Source organism: Engystomops pustulosus, chromosome 9, assembly GCF_040894005.1.
Source record: "Engystomops pustulosus chromosome 9, aEngPut4.maternal, whole genome shotgun sequence".
Taxonomy (NCBI): domain Eukaryota; kingdom Metazoa; phylum Chordata; class Amphibia; order Anura; family Leptodactylidae; genus Engystomops; species Engystomops pustulosus.
The window spans coordinates 99,970,043-99,993,304 of NC_092419.1; the positions used below are offsets into that span (position 1 = coordinate 99,970,043).

Here is a 23,262-nt window from a genome sequence, read left to right on the forward strand (position 1 = left end):
ATAACGACTTAATCGAGGCCTCGGTAGTTCCCCGTCGCTTTGCTGACTTTCATGCAAATTTGGAGAAATTTCTATTCAAATAAACAAGTCTGAAGTGCAATACCGTGCACAACCTGTGGACTCATGTGGCGCTGTTCGCTATCAGATCCCAGCCCATCTACAGACTTGGCATCAATAGCATCAAAATTCTGGACAACCCCTTTAAGAACAGCTCTGACATTACTCCTACAAATTTATTTGTTAACAAATTTATCATTTTTGTTTGTACGCCATTAATATTTGATAGAGTTAATGGCTGAGTACATAGCAGGAGGCTGTGAGCGCCGGCTGCCCTGCTACACGTATGTGCTCCGGGGCTGCCAACTCATCAATTATACGTGTGTATGTACATGTGCCCATCAATGCCCGCTGCTTCACAATATTACATAAGGCTTAAAGGTGATGTACAGAAACTTTTATTCTCGTATTGAATGGTCACCTAGCAGTAAGTGTTCACTCTCCCTACAGCGCCTCCACAGGACATAGAGGGTATTACTAGAGTTTCTCCAGAAAGGAGTAGCACACGGATTTAATAACTAGATATGCCGAGTCCTCCAGGGTGAAAACACACTGTTTGTAGAAACTTTACAAGTCATATCATTATTCATTGAAGCGTCCCACAATAATATCACCTATACTAGGCTTAAAGGGACTGTCTGCGATGAACATTTTTGTTACAAAGTTTTCTAGTGGTTAACAACTCGGAATCTTCAGCATTCAACTGTAACATGTGATGGAACATGGTAGAAACTATCCGGTCTCCCTGCAGCACCCCCGCAGGCAATAGGAGGTATTGCAACAGTTACTTTTTGAAACTAAGAATGCCCCGATATACTGATCTTTGCAGGTTCTTTAGGTAAAAAAAAGAAGAGGTTCCTGACCTGTGTACCCTAATTTTGCTACAGCTGCTTTGTACAAAGTTATATGGTCACCCACAGTAACTTGGGTGGGTACCAGGAAAGCAGGAGCTGCAGAAATATTGTATCCGGAGTACCTACTGTATACATATATATATTGCAGAAAGGTAGTAAGAACATCTACCTACTGAAGCAAGTGCTGCATCTACCTAGAGAAGCTAGGGTAAAAAAAAAAGTATAAAACAATAGTCAGGAAAAAACTAAAATTCCATGTATAATGCAATAGATCCAGGGAGCGCACAGATTATGTAATCCCGCTGTCCCACTACGATATGCAGCAAGATTACAAAGTAAGCAGCGGGCGGCAGAGTACAACTTGGTCCTGACCCTGACCCGCGCCTTCCTGCCGCTTTGAAGGAATGTCCATTCCTGCGCCAAAACCTCCCGCAGGTACCACAAGAACTGTAATCAGCCCGCGCTATCACTTCCATCAACATCCTAAAAAACCTCACATTTGGGGGGCTTTTCCCCAGTTCACAAATTTTTTTTTAATGAAAAAAAATTTAAAAATAAATCTGCATTTTGCAGGTGTCCTGCAGTCAGCACCTCAGGAGTTAATGGCATGTAAATAATTGGTGATGTGCATTATACCTAGAGATGCTTTGCATTCAGGACGTCCCTAAAAAGCCGCCGGGGGGGCAGCGGTACGTGAGTGGAAGCGGATCTGACAGGAGGAGGAAGCGCAGATTAACCCTTTCCATTCATCTCCAATGCATCTGTACTCGGTATGATTGGGTGCAGCGGGCACAGGGGCCGATGCCACCTCTAAGTTGGCACTATACAACATGGCGCTCAGTAAACAAACTTCACAGGGTGCCACACGTGACTCAGCCATAGTAATGTCACATTAAAGGTGCACTGAAGTAAGAATTGACTATCACCCCTAACATCCAATCATTACGTCCCAGTGATCCGCCAATCATCTGCATCCGGAGGTGCTGCATTGTGGGCACCAGCTGGCATTCATGCATGGCATACCTGTCTATGTACACATGCACCCCCTCATGCACTATGTATGTACCTCTGCCCTGCGTCACTTGTCAGGGACCCCATGATTCGAGACGGTAGCAGGGGGCTGATTCCGTTCAGGTCTTCCCGGGTAATTGGTGGGACAATTTTGGAGCCGGTGCTGATCTCCGAAGGAGAATTCTTCATCTTGGCTCTTGCCATCTTATCGCCCGAGGATGCACATCCCTTCCTGGTCTTCAACTCTCATGCACAGTGATCATACTGCATGCAGTTCTGTACTGCGGGCAAGTACCACCTTATTTTATACTTCTTCCCTGCTCCCCGCCGGGAAATGGTACATTCCTTCCCTCTCCATGGATTTCAGCACAAGACGTTGGAGTGAGGAAATGCATTTGCTTGCAAGTCCTCCTAGATGGAGGATGCGAGGATCTGCAGCATCTCCGCAGAGCATCCCTACACCTCCGCGCTGCTATCCATCCCTCCTCTGTAAACACAGCGCCGTCATAATGCAAATTCCTGCACCTGCTGCCTTAAGGCAACTGGTTACTGGATCTGCACTATTTAAAGGGGCGCTCCAAAATTAGGTGACTGTGAAGGAGATGCAGAAACAGCGCTATTAATGTCCAGTGCTAGGGTCTGCTATGGCAGCTCATGCTCAATGAAGTGTATAGGGCTGAGATGCAATACCAGGACAGACCAGGGGCAAGAGGGGCGCTGTTTATGAAACAAAAAAAGCGTAAAGTTTTTTTAAATTTTAATATTAAAGAACCTATTTAAGATTAGGAATAGACGGTGCCCTTATATACGTCTATGTAAAAGAAGAAGAGTCTCTTTAGGGACTCTTAAGAAATTTCTCTATAGGAACGTGCTGTACCCTACTCTCTTGAGTGATCTCATAGACCAACAGGTGATATACTCAATATACTGCGCTGTTTTTTTTGGGAATTCACAGCAGTCAGCAGTATATTAAACAAATTTTCAATAGCAAACCCCTTTATTTAAAGGTCCTCTAGGATGTCATGTCCGAGTGAAGAATTGGGGGTAACAAAGACTCCCTCTCTTGTTCTGGAGGTGCATTATACATACAACTCATTTGGGCTCATTTACTTACCTGGTCCAGTCACGATTCCGCGGCACGTTGTCCAAGGTGGATTCGGGTTTTGCCGGGATTCACTAAGGTCACGCGCCCGATATCCAGTAGGTGTCGCTGCTGCGCCGAGGTCCGCCGGAGTTCACCTTCTTCGTCCTGGTGCATGTGAGTGCTTGATCTTGCGACACAATGGGGGTCATTTACTAAGGGCCCGATTCGCGTTTTCCCGACGTGTTACCCGAATATTTCCGATTTGCGCCGATTTCCCCTGAATTGCCCTGGGATTTTGGCACACGCGATCGGATTGTGGTGCATCGGTGCCGGCATGCATGCGATGGAAATCGGGGGGCGTGGCCGAACGAAAACCCGACGGATTTGGGAAAAACCGCCGCATTTAAAAAACAAAAATGTGTCGCGGAGCTTGCACTTATGTTCACTCAGCCCGAGCCGGTGTATTCCAGTGCGTTCCGGGGAACTTCAGCTCAGCAGCGCCACCTAGTGGACGTCGGAGGAACTGCTTTAATGAATCCCGGCTGGACCAGAATCCACCGCAGAGAACGCGCCCCTGGATCGCGAATGGACCGGGTAAGTAAATCTGCCCCATTGCGTTTTTTAAATTCCGTGGTTTTTCCGAATCCATCGGGTTGTCCGACGGCCACGCCGGTGCGATTGCGCCAAAATACGATAGCGTGCGCCAAAATACCGGCGGAATTTGCTGCAAAACGGAAAATATGGGAAACCCGACGAAAGTGCGGCTGCGGAGCCCTTAGTAAATGAGCCCCATTGATTTGAACGGACAGTGTAATACTTAATCTCTCCTGCGGAGGCGCTGCAGGGAGACTGAAGACTTATTGGCAGGCTGCCCCATGGATCACATGGCGAGCAGCTGTAATTGGCTAATTGTCAAGCTAAATCTTTAATAGGTAGGGATTATCTAAAGTGGAGCGTCCCCTTAAGGAAGGTGTTCACCAGATGATACTTTGTATAAAGTTCCACAGTTTTCTATCACACATTGAGAGGTTTCAGAACCTTATTGTAACCAGAGCTGCAGCTCCGCCATCAATACTTGAAAGAAGTAAATTTCTTTTTGAATGACAGCAAGCAGTGATCTTGAAAATCACAAAGACTACGTATAATAGAGAAGGCAGGAGACTCCAGCAGTGACTACTTGTGTATTGGTCATAGAATAGTTCTAGGTCAGACACCTAATAATACAGGGATCAGAAGTGGAAGGATCCCGGATCCCATTGTTTGGTATTCATCTCGTCAGGGGCCATGTAACCCCCCGAGCACATGAGGCGCTGGATGACGAGACGCTGACCGTACAGGTGGGTATATTTGGGCAGCTGGGCCCCTTCTAACCCCTCAGCTGTTCCTCGTGGTCTTTGAAGAAACTTTTCAGCGGGACCATCTGTCATGGCTGCAGAGGCGTAACCATGGGGGGTGCAGAGGATAGAGTCTGAGGGGGTCCATCTACAGAGACCACTACCCTAAACGCATCTTAGATGGGACCACCCATAATACAATGCATTCATAATACAATGTGTTCAATGGGTTTCACAAATTTCCAAACCCCATTCCAGATCTCTAAAGTTAATTCAGGCCTCAAAATAAGTTTAGCCCCCAGACGGTATCATTTACTTCTAAACACCCAGATTGTTACCGAAAATTAATTTTGACCCTTGAAACATTAATAGATCCAGATCAGACCCAAATGAATTCGGATCTTCAGAGCAGAACCAAAATATTAATTCATACCCCAGACCAGACAACAAATCCAAATCCACAGCGACTCCCCATAATTCAGAACCAAAGATTGATCCAGACCTGTAATCAAAATTTCAAAAATTTAATTAACCCCAAATTAATTTATAGACCGAGACTTCAGAATTAACTTGGCCAATAAGTTTTACTCCATCCACTGGATATCCCTAGGATAGGGGATGATTTGCTAATCAGTGGGGCCCCCATGGATCAAAAGAACAGGGGTCCATTGATGAATAGAGCAGCTGGCACTCTATGGCGCTGACAGATACCGGAGCGTTGTACTTGGCTGCAGGCAGTGCCAAAGACAGTGAATGAAGTGTTAGCCCACATGCCCAATCTAACGCAATATTAATGTAAGGATACAATGTAGGGGTTCCAATCACTGCGACCCCACCGATTTGCAAATTACCCCTAATCCTGTGGATAGGGGAATACCTTCGGCCACAAATCGCCTGTAAATTCAGTCCCCCAGGTCACTCTCTAAAGGTAATTCAGACCCCTTCAATCCCCCAGATCACTCCCTAAAATACATTAAATTCTATGGAATCTATACAGCCCCAGACTGATACACTGTAGCAAACTATTACATGAACAGACAATAGTTTGCAATGTGGACAGTGTAATCCTGGTGTCAGTGTAATACTTCTATTCGCCTATGGGGGCAGTATTGGCGGAATATAATCCACTTGTGTCATCATTTTAGGGCCCGGTAGATGCAGCTCTATGATGAAGCGATGATTCATGTGTATAAATAGTGGAAGGATCCCCCTTTAATTAGCAGCAGGCACTATATATACACATGCAGAAACCAGCTGCTTAGCAACAAGAGTGTGGCAGCAAGGGTTAATCGAGGCGAGCCCCGGCATCTATATAATCTAAATGTGTGTAGCACGTACAACAGATCTGACACTGGACAGTCAGACACATAGTTGCCAAGGTGACTTATTATTATACTAAACATTTCACTTTATCATTTTTAACCCAAGACTGAACCTAGTAGAAGTAGCTGGGATCCAATGCTCCCGCTTCTTTGTGCCTCATTCTACGTCCAGCCATTAGAGGGCGCTGTATGCATTTTGTTCTCAAGTTTATAAATCCATTTGTGGAGAGCTCCCCCTAGAGGCGACTGGAGGCAGGCAGAATTTTCTCATTTTGACTTAAGGGAAATGATAGATTACACACACTGGACAAATCCTAAAGCAGAAGGCTCCACCAATGTTATAGTGGTCATGCCGAGTAACTGCAGCTCAGCCCCTGTTTACCATGTGATCGCACCTCCATCACCAAGTCGAATCAGTGCGCAATTTGTCCAGCATTTAGCTAGTTAAAATGCAATTTAGCTTCGTAATAGCTTCACAAGTCCAATGTGTGTTCCCAGGATACATAGCAGTCAGTCTCCAGCCCCGGCTATAGGGTTGGCGTGGCCCTAAATGTAAATGTACTCATCAATTATTACACAGGATGCACATTAACACCGCAGCAGGGACTCTCTATGGGGCTGTTCACACTTCCACTAATGTGTGTTGTCAAGTCACATCAGGGTCAGACATATACAAGGGGCCCCTGTGCCACCACAATGTGTGGGGCCCCTGCAAATAGACCGGATAGTCAGATCTTCCTTAGTATTCTACATAGACAACTGCATGGTGAACGGACGAGTCGTGAGCTGGACTTTAGTGCTGGGAGCAGCCAAGCAAAAACTCGGCAATTTTGTCAGGACCAGACATAGATGAGGCAGGGAAAAAAGCTGAGGGTCACTGGCGGACCAGAGGAGCCAAACTTACACCCCGCCAAGAGTAATATTGTGCAGAAGTGACTGTATACCTTTAGGTAAACCAGGATTGTAACTAGGACAGCTTGGGCCCCAAAGCGGACTTCTGCATGGGCCCCCCCCCCCGTTGCCCTTAAAAAAATTATATACATATTTGTATAGACATGATTATACAATCACACACATGTATACACTTATATGCACACATTTATGTACATATATACACACTAATATACAAACTCCTTCAGTATGTACATAACGTATACTGTATGTATGCTACATAGCACATACACATTATATACATACAAATAGTATATATACACATCATATACGTATATACTCACCATATATACACATACAGGCAGTATAAGCACACCATATACACACATACTGTGTATACATACAGCATATATACATATAGAAAACACACATATACATAAAGTATATACAGCATTTACACACAGAGAAAATACAGCATATACACACACACATACATACAGCAGAAACATACATACATACATACATACATACAGCATATATAAATACATACAAAATGACTTGTTTTTCATTGTCTGGGCAGGGGGTGGTGCAGGCAAGTCGCTGTGCAGTCGGGCGGGAAGGATTTCAGGCGGATGTGTTGATGGGAGGGCGTTCGGTAGCCCGTGCCATTGGGCACCTTTGGCGGGTGGGGAGGTTAAGTGCCTTGAGTGTCATCGGAGAGGTAGAAGGACAGATGGGTATTGCATTGGGGGTAAGGCACCGGCTGTGCTGTCGGCGTGCAGGAGAGTGGGCGGCCCATACAGGTGGGCGAACCTGGTCAGCACAGCGGGCTGGGCCTTATTACTTCTGTGCTGTTGCCGTCAGCAGGGAGAGTGGGCCTAGGACAGTGACGGCGAACCTTTTAGAGCCTGAGTGCCCAAACTTCAACCAAAAGCTACTTATTTATTGGAAAGTTCCAGCGCAGCAATTAAAGCAGTAATGTATTTCTCCTTGTTCTTTGACAACTTTCAATCGTTCAGCCTCCTAAAGACACCAATGCAGTTGAAAGGAGGAGGGCAAATTCATCCATCATTGTAGGAAGATTCTATAGGAAGATTCTTTGAGTCCTGTCTGGTGAACTTCGTGCTGGGGTGATGGCCTGGGTGCCCACAGAAAGGGCTCAGAGTGCCGCCTGTGGCACCAGTGCCATAGGTTCGCCACCACTGGCCTAGGAGAACGTCAGTTATAAATTTGGGTTCCATGGTCCATTCCGGGCCCCTGAGCAACATGGGCCCGGTAGAAGCCGCTACCACTGTTGTTACGCCCCTGAAGTGAACTCCATGGTATGAACTGTAACTGAGCTGTGACCCTGTATTACCTCTCGATACTCCTGACCACACCACCCTAGTCACACCATCTTACATCCTGTTATTACAGATTCCTGACCGCCGGGTTTTGTTTTGGGTGGCGATAAATTCCTGAATTTTATTAAAGCAGGCAAAATAGTCCAACATTTAAATATATGAAACAAATCCAAACCCCCCCTTGCATTTACCTACTGTGCAGGGATGGATACACATATTATAATAGTGATCAAGGGAGGCAGGAAACCTCAAGGTCTTGTTATGTGAAGACTGCGATAGGAGGGGAGCGAGACACAGATGGCTTTTATATCAGGATGGCAGCATTATTTGTGTGGCCTCTGTATACATTGGCGGTAATATCTATGTGCTGTATGATGGTATGGGATCTTTAGAGTGTAGTATTGTTGAGATATAGGAAAGGCAGGGCTCTAACATGTTAATGATTCTTCCATGTATTTTTTTCATATTTTTTGCCTGTGGATTTATAGCTCCTTGGTTGAATAATAAAAGTCTGATTACCTGCTGCCATCACTAGGGGGAGCTCTGGAACTTACTGCATACTGTATATAATAGAACTCACTAGCAGAAGACATCAAGCCCCTCCGTTACCCCTAGTGGTAACTAAAGAATACCAGAAATATTTTATTTTACCTTTTCTGCAGAAAATCTGGAACAGAAAGATAAAAGTGGACCTCGCTGTACAGAATTTTGGATATTTCTTTCATCAATATACACTTTAGTCATGTGGTTACTATATGGGGCTGAATGCACAGATGATAATATACTAACAGTCTGTGATTTATATACTTCCTCCTTCTGGATTGTTGCGGCAGGTCTGGCACAGAGTCAGGATACAGCTGGCATCTGTGACTGGCAGGGCGGCATCCCTCCGCCAAGTGTAGAAGAAGATGAGGTCATCTCACCAAAGACCCGGACTATTTCCTTCCAGTATTGATTGCTCATGTCTGTCTGCAAAATTTAATAATCTCTCTAATGTGTCGGGGATATACAAGGCTAATCTGACCCAAAACAGATAAAACCTCCACACCCTGATCCACCTCCTAGTCTCACACAGCACTGGAGCAATGTTATGGTAAAATACTCTGTGCTGCTGTGAGTCTATCACCTACATTCAGATATACCTACGGTAGCATTGACCTCTTCGATGGGTCACCGGTCTGCAGAAGACTCTTGCATAGGAGGATCCTGGAAACCGGTGAAGGAGCTCACCAACTCCTATAGGGATTGTCAAATGGTGGGTCGTGTTTGGGGTGTGTGTCGATGGGGACCTGAAGTCAGGAACGTTAAGTTGAGGTCTGTACTGACAAGTGGTCTTGACTGGTGGTCTTGTTTTAATGGTAAGGGGGGGGGGGCTGTGGTTTACACAGTTAGGGGCTAGTGGTCCGTTTACAGTAGATTGGGACCAAGCCTGGGGTCGGATTGATCAGACCAGAAAATCCTCCAATGGGCCCAGCTTTTTACACAATATGGGGTCCAGAAACCAGCTACAGAGCACTGGGGGGCTGGGGAGTGGGACACAAGAATATATACATCTAGTGAGTCCAAGGAACCACTAATGGGGCACCATCTAGACAGGTAGCAACGTCTCTGAAGAACTGCATTTTGGTCAATGTAAGGGGGTCTGTAGTGACACCCAAGACCCCAACAATTGTTCTGTGGTATCAGCGAACGATGGCATCATTCTTCCCCCTTTAATGTAATCGCCTATCCCTTTAACCATTGCAGTAACAGAGGGTAACAGATGCTTATGGGATTCACTCTTTAGGATTTCTTGTAATTTCCCCACAAACCCTGTGGTGCCACCAATGACTGGAAGCTGGAGGGTATAAGACGTCATCGCCCCCCAGCCGGCCCCTTCTTATGATACATCGCCCTCCGCAGGAAAGCTCGTCTTGTTAGCTGTGCACTCTAATCACTTGTGAAAGCCATTATAAGGCTCCTGGGGACCCGCAGCCTATTATCCAGTATTACAGCACGGATTAGTATTCCGGCACCGGAAAAGTTTTTACTCTTTCTCAAAAGAACAAAAATGCCACGAAAGCAGAAGGTAAGTACTTTACAGAAGAGTAAACACCACATATAGGTGAGAAGTAGCTTTATAGGATCAATAGGAACATATATATTATTTATTATGCATCCAGTAAAATATAATGGACCCATCACTGGGTGTCTCTATCATTAGATGGGGGCACTCATGGGACACCTGCAATTCTTATAGGGAGAGTGAATCTCTATGACATGTGGATATGGCACAGTGGGCGCACATGACCAAAATCTGCCGTATGTGATATAGTATCCTATAGGCATAAAGCTATGGTTATACTTATACCTCTATATGTCTTATTCCAAGACCTTAACCCTTACAATGGGGGAAATTTATCACAAGTCTCTTAGAGCAACCAACCACAGCTCAGCTTTCATATTCCCCCAGCAGTTTATAAAATGAAAGCTGAGCTTTGATTGGCTTCCATGGGCAACTAGAACAGTTTAGCTCAAAAAGTTTTACCCTCTTAGGTCTCCTTTTTTAATACCTTATTGTATTGCAAAAATGTTTTGGACTGGAGGACCTAACATTTTTTCCTTTGGCAGAGGCGGTCTACTATTTACAATGGGAATGGTGTAATTCCTCATCTGACCTGTGGTGGTGCTGTGGGAAAACTGAACCCCAAATTTCACCATAGATGAAGGATGATCAGCAGGGATCCCAGGATCACCCCTTTGAGGTCTATACGAGATGACACCTCTACAGCAGCTCAGATAATGATGTACTTCTCATGGAAATGTGAAGCTGAGGTCCTCCACACAGGATGAATAGACAATCTGGAAAATAATGATGCACAACAAACCCTCATCAGAATCTCTCGCTGCTTATGTCCACAAATAATCCCAGCCGCAAGGTACCAGGACTGTACATCCGGACCGAGGAGCCCTGATCACATCTATGCACTGGAGAACCTTCCCTGGTGATGGGAGATGTCCTCATATACCACCCAATTCCACCACCATTGCTCCGGCGCTCACATCCAGCCTATAGGTGCAAAGAACATCATTGCTTCAACTAAGTAACCAATCATTGGCCTTAGTGGTCAATGCTGAGGTCAGTGATTGGGATCGGTGGCAGTGGAGTACATGACAGTACACCGTCTTTTGCTTTATCCGCTTGAGTTATGGAGCCAAAACACGGAGGAGCAGGGCACAAGGTACATGGAAGTACAGGGTGCGCCATATATTGGGGAGAAGGGTACATGGAAGTACAGGGTGCACCATATATTGGGGAGCAGGGTACATGGAAGTACAGGGTGCACCATGTATTGAGGAGCAGGACACATGGAAGTACAGGGTGCACCATATATTGGGGAGCAAGATACAGGGAAGTAGAGGGTGTGCCGCATCTTTGGGAGGAGGACACATGGAAATACAGGGTGCACCATATATTGGGGAGCAGGGCACATGGAAGTACAGGGTGTACCATATATTGGGGAGCAGGGCACATGGAAGTACAGGGTGCACCATATATTGGGGAGCAGGGCACATGGAAGTACAGGGTGCACCATATATTGGGGAGTGGGGTACATGGACGTTCAGGGTGCACCATATATTGGAGAGCAGGGTACTAGAAGTACAGGGTGCACCATATATTGGGGAGCAGGGTACTAGAAGTACAGGGTGCGCTGTATGTTTGGGAGGAGGACACATGGAGTATATGGCATTCTACATGGTTTGTAGAGGAGCGGGAGGCACCATGCACACAGCAGTATTATACCCAGATTATTGCCTCACGACAAGACCCATTGCCAATTGTCAGAGCCTTTTCCATCATCCAGCGCTTCCCACATCAGCAGTAACTATCCAAATCCCGCATAGTGACAGGTGCAACATCCCTCGGGCACCAGATATCACTTATCAGCATCTTCTACAGGACCCTCAGTGTAATTATTATAGGACCCTGACAGCTCCCCCCGGCCCGCAGGTCCAGTGGATAATGGAAAATGAAGATAACATCAGCTCCTTGTACAGGACAAGAGCCAGAAAACCCCATACACAGAAGATAATAGCCGCGCAGTCATGTATTGATTTCGCGGTAACAAATTTGGTAGGGGGAGGGAGGTAGAGGGGCTATTCCTGACAAATAAGAAGTGAAAGGGATAAACCACAGAGAAATCACACAATGGAGATAGAGGAGATAGATGTGTGAGAGTCTCATGTGGGTCCACACGTCTTCCCATAAACACGTCATAATCCTACAGGAGTAATGTAAAGTGCCGAAAACAAATAAAACAACACTCCGAGCTCCATTACCGGACCCCCAGGACATGTGGATATGGCTGGGGTGTAATAAAAGCCTGGGATAATGTGTGCATTAGGGTAATGGCGGCTGCCGAGGACATTTCCTGGATGGAGACCAAACTCCGACATCATCCCCAGTACCAGATCCTTCCCCAGGAGTCTCCAATACGAGGGTCTAGCGGGGATTGTGTACATTACAGTACTAGCTGGAGGAGGGGATGAGACAGAACATCCGTAACCTTGAAATCTAACAATCCCACAAATGTATATAGAAGCTTTGCTATCCGACCACCCGCTCCTCCAGCCTTGCGCTCCCCACAGTCTAAGGTTTTGGTAATAAAATATGAAGAAAATTTGCAAATGGTGATCTTAAATACCTCCAACAGCACCAAAGTAGGCCTATGCATCGCCATGGTAACAGACTACAAATATAATCTGTGTAGTCTCATCCTGCAGTCACTCTTTCTTCCTGTTCTCCACTTTATCTTCCTCATAACTCAGTTAAGATGCTGTACACATATGCAACATCCCCCACCGGGGCCTAGCCTTTTCTTGGGGCCTAGAGGCAGCCGGGGTCCCAGAATACCGGAGTGGCTGGCGGTCGCGGCCTAGGGCGCCCTGATCTCCCGATGCTTGGTATGGGGACCGGAGGGCTGTCCGGGTGGTGTGTGCAAGAAATATGGAGGGAGAGGCTATGGTACTGGTTCTCCCTGAGGCAACCCCTGAGTGTCTGTAAGATATGTCCCTATGTAATGGATGGGGAAGCCCATGGTGGTAATAGCCGTACCCAGGGTTCAGACGAAGGCAACGTTGTGCAAATTAACTCACAGTTCATTATTGAGCAGACAGCAGGCAACAGACCTAAATTCTGGTACTGGAGTGGTCATGGAGAGGGCCCTCAGGAATAGTGCACCAGCCTGGTAGTAGATGCAGGCTGGGATGGAGCTGTGTCCGGTTGTGGAAGTTTCAGCTCTGATTCTCCTGACTGGTCCTGGGATTGGGTTCTGTGTCAGTACTGAAGGTGTACTGGACACTGTCTCGCTTTTCACTCAGTACATGTGGCCTAGTCTGTTGGGGCACATTTACTAACTATCAGCAGAGAGCAGTTCCGTCGGGTTTCCCAACTATTTCCGATTTGCGCCTCATTTAACAGGGGTTTTTGGTGCACAGGATCAGATTTTGGCGCAATTGCGCCGTCTTTCATGTAACTACTCCCTTCCCTATACGTTGGCAGGGGTGTTGCACATACAACGCCATGAAGGCCATGGCATGCACTACAGCAACAAAATCTAGTTGTGAAGGTGGAGTGTAATAAAGGTAGGCCCGGCCCTATGGTGGCGGCTGCATAGACCCAACACCTAACATTATTTAGTCGCAGTTGGACCAGGGAAGGCACGAAACGCCACGAGCCAATGTCCAACATCCACCACCCAAAACAAGCAATGGTCCGGATGCAATGCTGATCCCATACCTGTACACTGATGATAAAACAGCAGAGAAAAAAAAAAACCTTCCAGTATTTTATTTAATAATCCTGCTCGGCTCTTCCATGTTCCCGTGTCCTGATAATGAGCCTCTCGGCAGCACATTCCCCCAGCAGAAGGAGGACTTTCCAGGTCACCTCATCTGCCATGTGTAATGGTTGCTGCCATCTCCGGGGTCACCTGTGCAGAGGATGGGGGCGCCGAACCGCCCGTCCCCCGGCTCCCTGCGGTTTTATTCCTGATTAACGCAGTCACATACCAGGGATAACCCTCCATTACACAACTTCTCCTAACACATAACATCTGCGGTGAAGCCCAAATGTAACATCACTAATGGTTTGTGGTTCAGAACACTCACAGGGTAAGAGCCGAGTGATGGAGTCAGGTCCAGGATCAAAACATAACTTGTAAGAGTCATAAGATCATCCTAGATGTGTGCACTATCCCCGTACTGTGACATCACTGTGTGCACTATCCCCGTACTGTGACATCACTGTGTGCACTATCCCCTGTACTGTGACATCACTGTGTGCACTATCCCCGTACTGTGACATCACTGTGTGCACTATCCCCGTACTGTGACATCACTGTGTGCACTATCCCCGTACTGTGACACCACTGTGTGCACTATCCCCGTACTGTGACATCACTGTGTGCACTATCCCCGTACTGTGACATCACTGTGTGCACTATCCGTGCACTGTGACATCACTGTGTGCACTATCCGTGCACTGTGACATCACTGTGTGCACTATCCGTGCACTGTGACATCACTGTGTGCACTATCCGTGCACTGTGACATCACTGTGTGCACTATCCGTGCACTGTGACATCACTGTGTGCACTATCCCTGTACTGTGACATCACTGTGTGCACTATCCCTGTACTGTGACATCACTGTGTGCACTATCCCTGTACTGTGACATCACTGTGTGCACTATCCCTGTACTGTGACATCACTGTGTGCACTATCCCTGTACTGTGACATCACTGTGTGCACTATCCCTGTACTGTGACATCACTGTGTGCACTATCCCTGTACTGTGACATCACTGTGTGCATTATCCCTGTACTGTGACATCACTGTGTGCATTATCCCTGTACTGTGACATCACTGTGTGCATTATCCATGTACTGTGACATCACTGTGTGTATTATCCCCTGTACTGTGACATCACTGTGTGTATTATCTCTGTACTGTGACATCACTGTGTGTATTATCTCTGTACTGTGACATCACTGTGTGTATTATCTCTGTACTGTGACATCACTGTGTGTATTCTCCCCTGTACTGTGACATCACTGTGTGTATTCTCCCCTGTACTGTGACATCACTGTGTGTATTCTCCCCTGTACTGTGACATCACTGTGTGTATTCTCCCCTGTACTGTGACATCACTGTGTGTATTCTCCCCGTACTGTGACATCACTGTGTGTATTCTCCCCTGTACTGTGACATCACTGTGTGTATTATCCCTGTACTGTGACATCACTGTGTGTATTATCCCTGTACTGTGACATCACCGTGTGTATTATCCCTGTACTGTGACATCACTGTGTGTATTATCCCTGTACTGTGACATCACTGTGTGTAGTATCCCTGTACTGTGACATCACTGTGTGTAGTATCCCTGTATCTTCTCCCTATACACTAATAGTATATACATATCCCGTGTAATATTACAGATACAGGAAAAAAGCCAAATTCCAGGACAAGTAACAGTGTAGCAGGGGCCATGATTCAGGCCGGAGAGAGGAGACACAGAGATAAAGAGGAGAATATTATGAACAGTTTTCATTCATCCGCATCCTCCTTGTGAGAACTGATAATGTATTGAAATGCGAAATTCTTAGAAACCAGAACATGTTCAAGGAGACGTCCTAAAAATCAGCTTGTGGGCTGCGCGCTATGTGGCAGGACAGTTCTGGATTTCTGCCAATCATTGCTTTAGGCCTGAGCACGCAGCTCCCATGCAGAGCCATGTCTTGATGTACAGAAGTTTTGGATGACACATCAGACCCCATCCCCATCTGTGTACACGTCCAGGATCAATGAGATGCAGGATCTCCCATATTCTCCAATGGGGCAGCGCCACCTAGTGACCGCATGATAGAAGTCGCTGCAAATACAAAAACTTTCTAGGAAAAAAAACCTCTCAGGCGGAAAGTTCTTTTATAGTCTGGGAATAATAGGATTGGGATGTGCTCCGCTGCCTCCGGGTGATGTTTATTTAAAGGCATCTTCTGATGCTCCTCTCCTAAGTAGACCGAAGAGCGAGGCCTGGAAGCCGCTGTCACTGTGAATAATGCAGAGGATTGCAGACCTGGCGGGCACCTCACGGGCACACGCTTGTTTACCCGCCTGCTCCTCCTGCCCCGCAGCCTGTTCTGAGGAGATCTGAGATGATGGGAAGAAGAAAGTACATCATGCTTGGAGGCCAAGTCCTGCTGGTTATTGTTATGCCCACAGGGGGCAGTGTTATCCCCAGGCATCTAGCAGGGGGCAATAAGGAGGACAAAGCTATTGCTGTGGGATAACACGTACATCCTGTCCAGGAGTAGGATTGAATTGCAGTACCAGGAACGGCCACCACTACATATGTGGCGCTGTGCCGGACGTTGGCCCAAGTTGTTAAGTTATCCCTTATCCACAAGGCAGAGGATAACCTGCCCTAGGGTGGGAGATCAAATCAACAGGGGTCTACACATCACCACCTCTTTCATTCCAGATGGTAGTAGACAGTCCCATACATAATCATATGGTCCACCTGCCTCCATTTGATGGGGGAGATTAGACCCCTCTTCTCATGGTTATGGGGGGCTCCAAGCATTTAGCATGTTATATCCCATTCTTTGCATTGGAAATAACAATTACTCATTAAACAATCCCTTAATTTGGACTGTGCTGCAGTACCAGAAATGTCCACAATGGCGGGAGTTGGGATAAAGATTAAAGGGATATGGTACTCGGATTGGCAGTGACAATGATCACATTCCTGAAGGAAAAAACTGTATTATGATAGCTAGTTTTCCCCCTTGCTTTACACTACAGCCGCTTCTTCAGCTGGAAATCTCCCTTCAAAATCCACCATGATTAACCAGGGACATTACTCATAGGTCCAGGCACCAAGACTGTGGTAATCTTCTTATATTCGTTACCCATGGCTTCCTTCCTTCTATAATCAGCTGTTATTATAATGCTAATGAGCCGGAAGGGCTCTGGGTCTCACTACCTCTATGCTGAAGCTTCACAGGCTGTTACACAGTGCAGGAGCACTTCCCCCTCCCACTTTGTGAGAATATAGCAGGCAGAGGCAGCAGCAGAGGGAGGGTGAGACAGTGTAACAGCCTATAAAGCCAGAGTACAGATGGGCTAGGGTAGCAGTTCAGGGGCTCCAGGCTCCATAGGTATTAATGGAGCCTGGAGCCCCTCAGGCTCATTTGCATACAGTCCTTCATCCTGGTGGTAGATGCCCTTTAAGATGTAGGAAATTGTGCAGTCTGATACACCCATAGAAATCCCTTTTATCACTGGATCCTGACAATCTTATGGATCAGCTACAGCCCCCTCCCCTTATTGCTGAACCCCGCATTTCCCTGAAGGACAGAGCAGCGACTTCCCCCTCCCCCACGACAACGACCACGTGATATAAAATCCTTATTTTCCCATACATAATCATTATTTTTTTTTTTTGCAGTTTTCGTAATGTTAAAAATCTGCCTTTCAGGTCTGATCAGGACGTGGGCTATGTGATGGCGGCGGGGGGGCGCGGGGGATACTGTCAGGTGCCCGGGCATCCAGAGCGCCAGGCAGACGCACTAATTGTTTACATGCGCTGAGCACAGTAAATGCTTAATGACCCACTTTATCTAAACGGGAAGGTGCTTCCAGGCGCACGCCGAGGGGCGACGGGGGCGCAGATGTGCCGCACTGCTAATCTGACATTATATATGCAGGGGGTAATGCTGACACATCAGCGGCCTGACTACAGACCCCATTATACGCCCCATGTCTCTCCATAGCAGAACGTCTATGCAATATTCAATGGACAGACATAGGAATACTGTGAATCACCAGCAGGGGCGCTGCAGGGAGATGAAGGAGACCCGAAGATTTCCCTGACTATCCAGGTGAATGTGCAGCTGCAATACCACAAGCTGCTGACAACCGACCATTATCACTCCCATAGGGGGCGCTCTAGTTCATCTCTTTAACTTTCCCCCAATGTGAAGGGGCATACCCGATGACAGGCTCCTCCAAAACAACACATTTCCCAAAAATACTGAGAATTTCTAGTAATCTGCCATTTGCTAACCCCGAAAATGTTGATATTCCAGCGCAGGTCAGTCATATAATCTACACATTACCGAAAAGTAGAGGCAGGACACTGATCTTCCCTCCCAAACCTGTGAAAAATTTTACTTTAAAAATTTGAAAACTTAAAAACTCTAGAATATGTGGCGATGAGACATTGCAGGGATCAGAGTTGGGTCTTGGCTCTTCCTCTGATGTAGCAGTGCTGAGGGCGCCACACACAGCAGCTCTGATAGATCTGTACATAGAGAGGAGGAAGAATATGGGACATTATACCAGACCTTTAGGTCTATGATTTGCCCGCCCTGAGGCAGTAAGACAGAGGCTGGGGGGATTATATATGAGATTATCCCCCGCCGGCGCAGATAGAGAGACTTTTTTATTACTTGGATACGGCCAACTGTTCTCCGATGGGATTTAATCTTCTATATTTTCCAGCAGATTCTTTGACGCAGAGCTTGGGGGATGAAGGTGGGATCTCTGGATAGGCTGGGACCCCCAAAACCTACTTGCAGGAATCCTAATACCATACATCACCGCTGCAGGTCAGAGGTTCATCCCGGACACCCGAGTATTGCACATGACCCCACAATCAGCAGAAGTATGTGCTGCAGAGCTGCTCTTCCTCCAATCATAATCAGCCCATACAATAAAACTTATGCACCTCTTCATTAAAGGGATTTTCCAGAAAATAGATCTTAACGACTTCCTTAATAATAATAATTCTTCTTTATTTATATAGCGCCCACAGATTACGCAGCGCTGCACAGAACTTTCCAAATCAATCCCTGTCCCCAATGGGGCTCACCATCTAATCAACCTAACAGTATGTTTCGGAGTGTGGGAGGAAACCGGAGGACCCGGGTGAAACCCACGCAAACATGGAGAGAACATACAAACTCTTTGCAGATGTTGACCCTGGGACTTGAACCCAGGTCCCCAGCACTGCAAGGCTGTAATGCCAACCACTGAGCCCCCGTGCTGCCCTATTGGTCTCCACCACTGAAGAGCTGCACCACCACTGAAGAGCTGCTTACCAAAGACAACACCACACACTGTATAGTGGCTGTACAGGGTACTACAGATCAGATCCTTTCACTTGATAGGTTATAAGACCTGGGAAGCCTAAACAACCTCACCGGGCGCGCCTCCAGCATAGGGTAGATGAGTGATGGGGGTTTCCGGGGGTCGGACCCCCACCAATCCAATAGTGGTCAGTATTGTAAACTGGCAGATCTCCCTCATATGTATAGACACCCCCTTTCTTTGACGTATGAACACCCACATCACAGCCCACACGCGACCCAGGAGCTGGTGCCGCAATTTATCAAAACTATAGAAGATGTCAAAATGGATTTCGGCTTTTTCATAAACATAATTGATTTGGTTCCCTCATTTGCATACACAACAAGCTCATGCATCCACGTAACATGTCAGAAAACGTGTCAATTACAGGGGTTTGCGCTTAAAAAGAATTTTAATGGATTCCCTCAGAGACTGGATGGGATATTGAAGGGCACTTCATCTCCCCAGTGATTTATTACCAGAGTGTGGGCCCCAGGGGGGAGGGGGGATAGGAGAAAAAGAGGAAAATATCAAAAAGTATAAAAAACACTTCAAAGAGGAGGAAATATACTGCACTATAGGGGCGGATGCGGGATGAGGTCTCCCCCTGCTGGCTGATTTACACACTGCAGAGACGTATGGATGGACTATAGAACACAAAGCCGGATACAATGTATCAGCGCATAGAACGTACAACAAGTATCCTGCAGCACCATGGATACCCCAACCAGCTGGGTGTAAGACTGACTTTATTAATAATAATTCTTTATTTATATAGCGCACACAGATTACGTAGCACTGCACAAAGCATGGCAAATTGGTCCCTATCCCCATGGGGCTCACAATCTTATCAACCTACCAGTATTTTTTGGAGTGTGGGAGGAAACCGGAGGACTCAGAGGAATCCCATGCAAATACTTAGGTAACAATTCATAAGCAGGTCCTGGACTGGGATACTGGGGTGACTTTTTCATTTTTTGTTAGTTTTCTGTAGTAAGAGATAATACACACAGTGATGTCACAGTACAGGGATAATACACACAGTGATGTCACAGTACAGGGATAATACACACAGTGATGTCACAGTACAGGGATAGCGCACACAGTGATGTCACAGTACAGGGATAGCGCACACAGTGATGTCACAGTACAGGGATAATGCGCACATCTAGGATGATCTTATGACTCTTACAAGTTATGTTTTGATCCTGGACCTGACTCCATCGCTCGGCTCTTACCCTGTGAGTGTTCTGAACCACCTATATCGGTGTTAACTACAGTAACGAATGCAACTGATACACAAAGATATGATTACACAGATCTCCTGGGACAATACCTACTAACAGATTTCACTACTGATAGCGACCACTAGGGGGAGTTTACTGCATACAGAATTATCATCAAATCCAATGTACAAGCAGTATGCAGTTAGCTCCCTCTAGTGGTGGTTCCAGGTAGCCAAAATGTTATTACTGCATGCAGCAATGGTGCTCTGTATCAGAAAAACACAAAAAAGCTGTATATATAATAATTCTGACCTATTTAGCAGCTTAAATATGGCTTCTAGATCATGATCAGCAGCCTATAAATTAAGAATCCCAGCTGTGCCCCCATACAGTAGCTGAAGGCGTCATGTCTGTGTACAGAGGATCCCCGGGGACACTTACCTTGCTGATGGAGCAGTAAGTAATTAGCTCACGGGCCGGAAGGTTCCGGAATGATGCGCGGATTGTGCGGCTCATCAGGAGACACATCTGGCTACGTCCTGTTGTCACAGCGATGACAGCTATAATAACCTTTACATTAGCGCGCTACACGAGCGGGGGAGGACGGCGCCACTAATCCCCTGACCTCAATTACACCAATGTTTTAATATCAGCTTAATAAAAAAAGTTTTTAAACAATCTGCCCGTGATATTAGAAGCCGTCATCTACAATTATACGGGGCGATACGCGAAATGTCTCTCTAATGGAAAGCTCGCCGGTCACTGGCCACGGCCGTCTGGAAGATTTCCTTGACTGGTGTAATTATTCGGGGGTCAATTTATTCCTCTTTATAGGGGGTTAGAGTTCCACTTTTTGGATACAGAGGTCCAAATAACTTGCATTGACAAGGTTTATGCTGCAGCTACCACTAGGGGGCGCTCATTGTATGCTGTATTTACAAGAAGCGCCCCCTAGTGGCAAGCCCAGGCAGATGACATAAATTCTATACTCTGCAGGAGGGACTACTATATAGATATACACTATCTGCCGGGTGATACAGGATATTATATAGAAGCACTGACCTGTATGTACACAAATAAAGCACTTAGGCAAGATAGAAGCTTTCTATTAGCTCCAGCAGACTTTATATCCTGCTGCTACTAACAATATCTAAAGCGTTATGATTACACATCTCTCCAGGGACATACCTACCTAACTGGCTGTATAGAGGAACAGTCTTGGAATATAAAGCCACAGCCCTGCTGCTACTAACAATACAGACTTATGTATGGTTACACATCTCTCCAGAGACAATAACTAACACTGGCTGCAGAGAGCACAGCAGTATGAGGACAACCCCTAGTGCACTTGGAGAAGCTATAGTATTGGAATATAACGCCACAGTCCTGCTGCTACTAATAATACAGACATATGTATGATTATACATCACTTCAGGGACAATACCTACCTAATTGGCTGTAGAGAGTAACAGCACAGCAGTGTGAGGACAACCCCTTGTGCACTTGGAGAAGCTATAGTCTTGGAATATAAAACCACAGTCCTGCTGCTACTAATAATACAGACATATGTATGATTACACATCCCTCTAGAGACAATAACTAACACTGGCTGCAGAGAGCACAGCAGTGTGAGGACAACCCCTTGTGCACTTGGAGAAGCTATAGGCTTGGAATATAAAACGACAGTCCTGCTGCTACTAATAATACAGACATGTGTCTGATTACACATCACTTCAGGGACAATACTCTCTACAGCCAGGTAGGTAGGCAAGAGCACAGCATTGTGAGGGCAAGCCACAGTGCGCTTGGAGAAGCTATAGTCTTGGAATATAAAACCACAGTCCTGCTGCTACTAATAATAATACAGACATATGTATGATTACACATCTCTCTAGAGACAATAACTAAACACTGGCTGCAGAGAGCACAGCAGTGTGAGGACAACCCCCTAGTGCATTTGGAAAAGCTACAATCCTAAAATACTAATATATATCACAGTCCTGCTGCTACTAACAACACACACAAGGCTATGATTACACATCTCTCCAGTGAATATACCAAACCCTGGCTGCAGTCTACATGGTCAAACCTGCTGACAGAATCTGCATGAGAGCTGTATACATAAAACGATAGAACGTGTTAGGAACCAGATAATTTTTAGATGCTTTTAGATGAGAACCTTGATGACTCAAGCCCTTGTTATAGGGGGTGGGTGTACTAGTCACATGGTTCGGGGTAGTACTGTACATGGAGCGTGGCCGTCTGTTACTGGCATCGCGGCGTCACATATCACATGGATGGGGGGGGGGGTCTGGGAAATCCTCGGATGCGCAGATTGTGGGAGCAGATGACGGAGATGATAATCCGTGCCTGATAATTATCTATAACAACACAGCAAATGTCACCTGGAAAACCCCCTACACCGTGACGCACGCAGGGCTCCCTCTCTTTCAGTGGTGCCCGGCTCGTGCCAGGAACAGACGCCATCTTAACACCACCCCGAGGGCACAATTAGCAGAGATTTTATGTACTGGATCTGGGTCAGGAATGCTCAGTATGGAAGCAATGAATCTTCTGAATAATCTACTTCCAAAATTCTCTGTGCATGGTGTTCTGCTTATGCCATACACCGCTCCAGAGCGGAGTGCCAAAATTACTGCTTCCCACAGTCAACACCAGGGGGAGCTAAAACTAAACCTTTCACTTTAAAAGACAAAAGCACACACTAGTGGCCACAGGAGGCAAAACATATTAAAAAAAAAAAAAATTGTATTTTCCGGAAATCCCAGAAAACTCCTTTAGGCTTTATGGATTTTTCCACTAAATACTTACCATACACTTATATGGTCTGATCCGTGGAAAGTTCAACTATTATATGGAGCGGGGGTCCCCATCCCAACCAGTCACAATCCCTTTTCCAGTGGCAAAACCCCTTTAAGGCTGTCATTAAAAGATTTCCAGATCAGGT

The 23,262-nt window shown here is 46.3% G+C and overlaps 1 protein-coding gene across 8 annotated transcripts in view; it reads right to left on the minus strand.

Annotated features, from left to right (window-relative positions):
* KCNT1 (potassium sodium-activated channel subfamily T member 1) overlaps positions 1-23,262 on the minus strand; it is a 131,536-nt gene that overhangs the window by 57,331 nt on the left and 50,943 nt on the right. The window contains exon 1 of one of the 8 annotated variants that reach the window (XM_072124641.1): positions 1,978-2,451. The exons of 6 other annotated variants lie outside the window; for them this stretch is intronic. In XM_072124641.1, coding sequence (XP_071980742.1) covers positions 1,978-2,126 — 149 coding nt within the window. In that variant the 5' untranslated portion in view covers positions 2,127-2,451. Of the gene's footprint in view, positions 1-1,977; positions 2,452-23,262 lie in introns of those variants that run through there. One more of the 8 variants, XM_072124643.1, reaches the window with a different exon arrangement.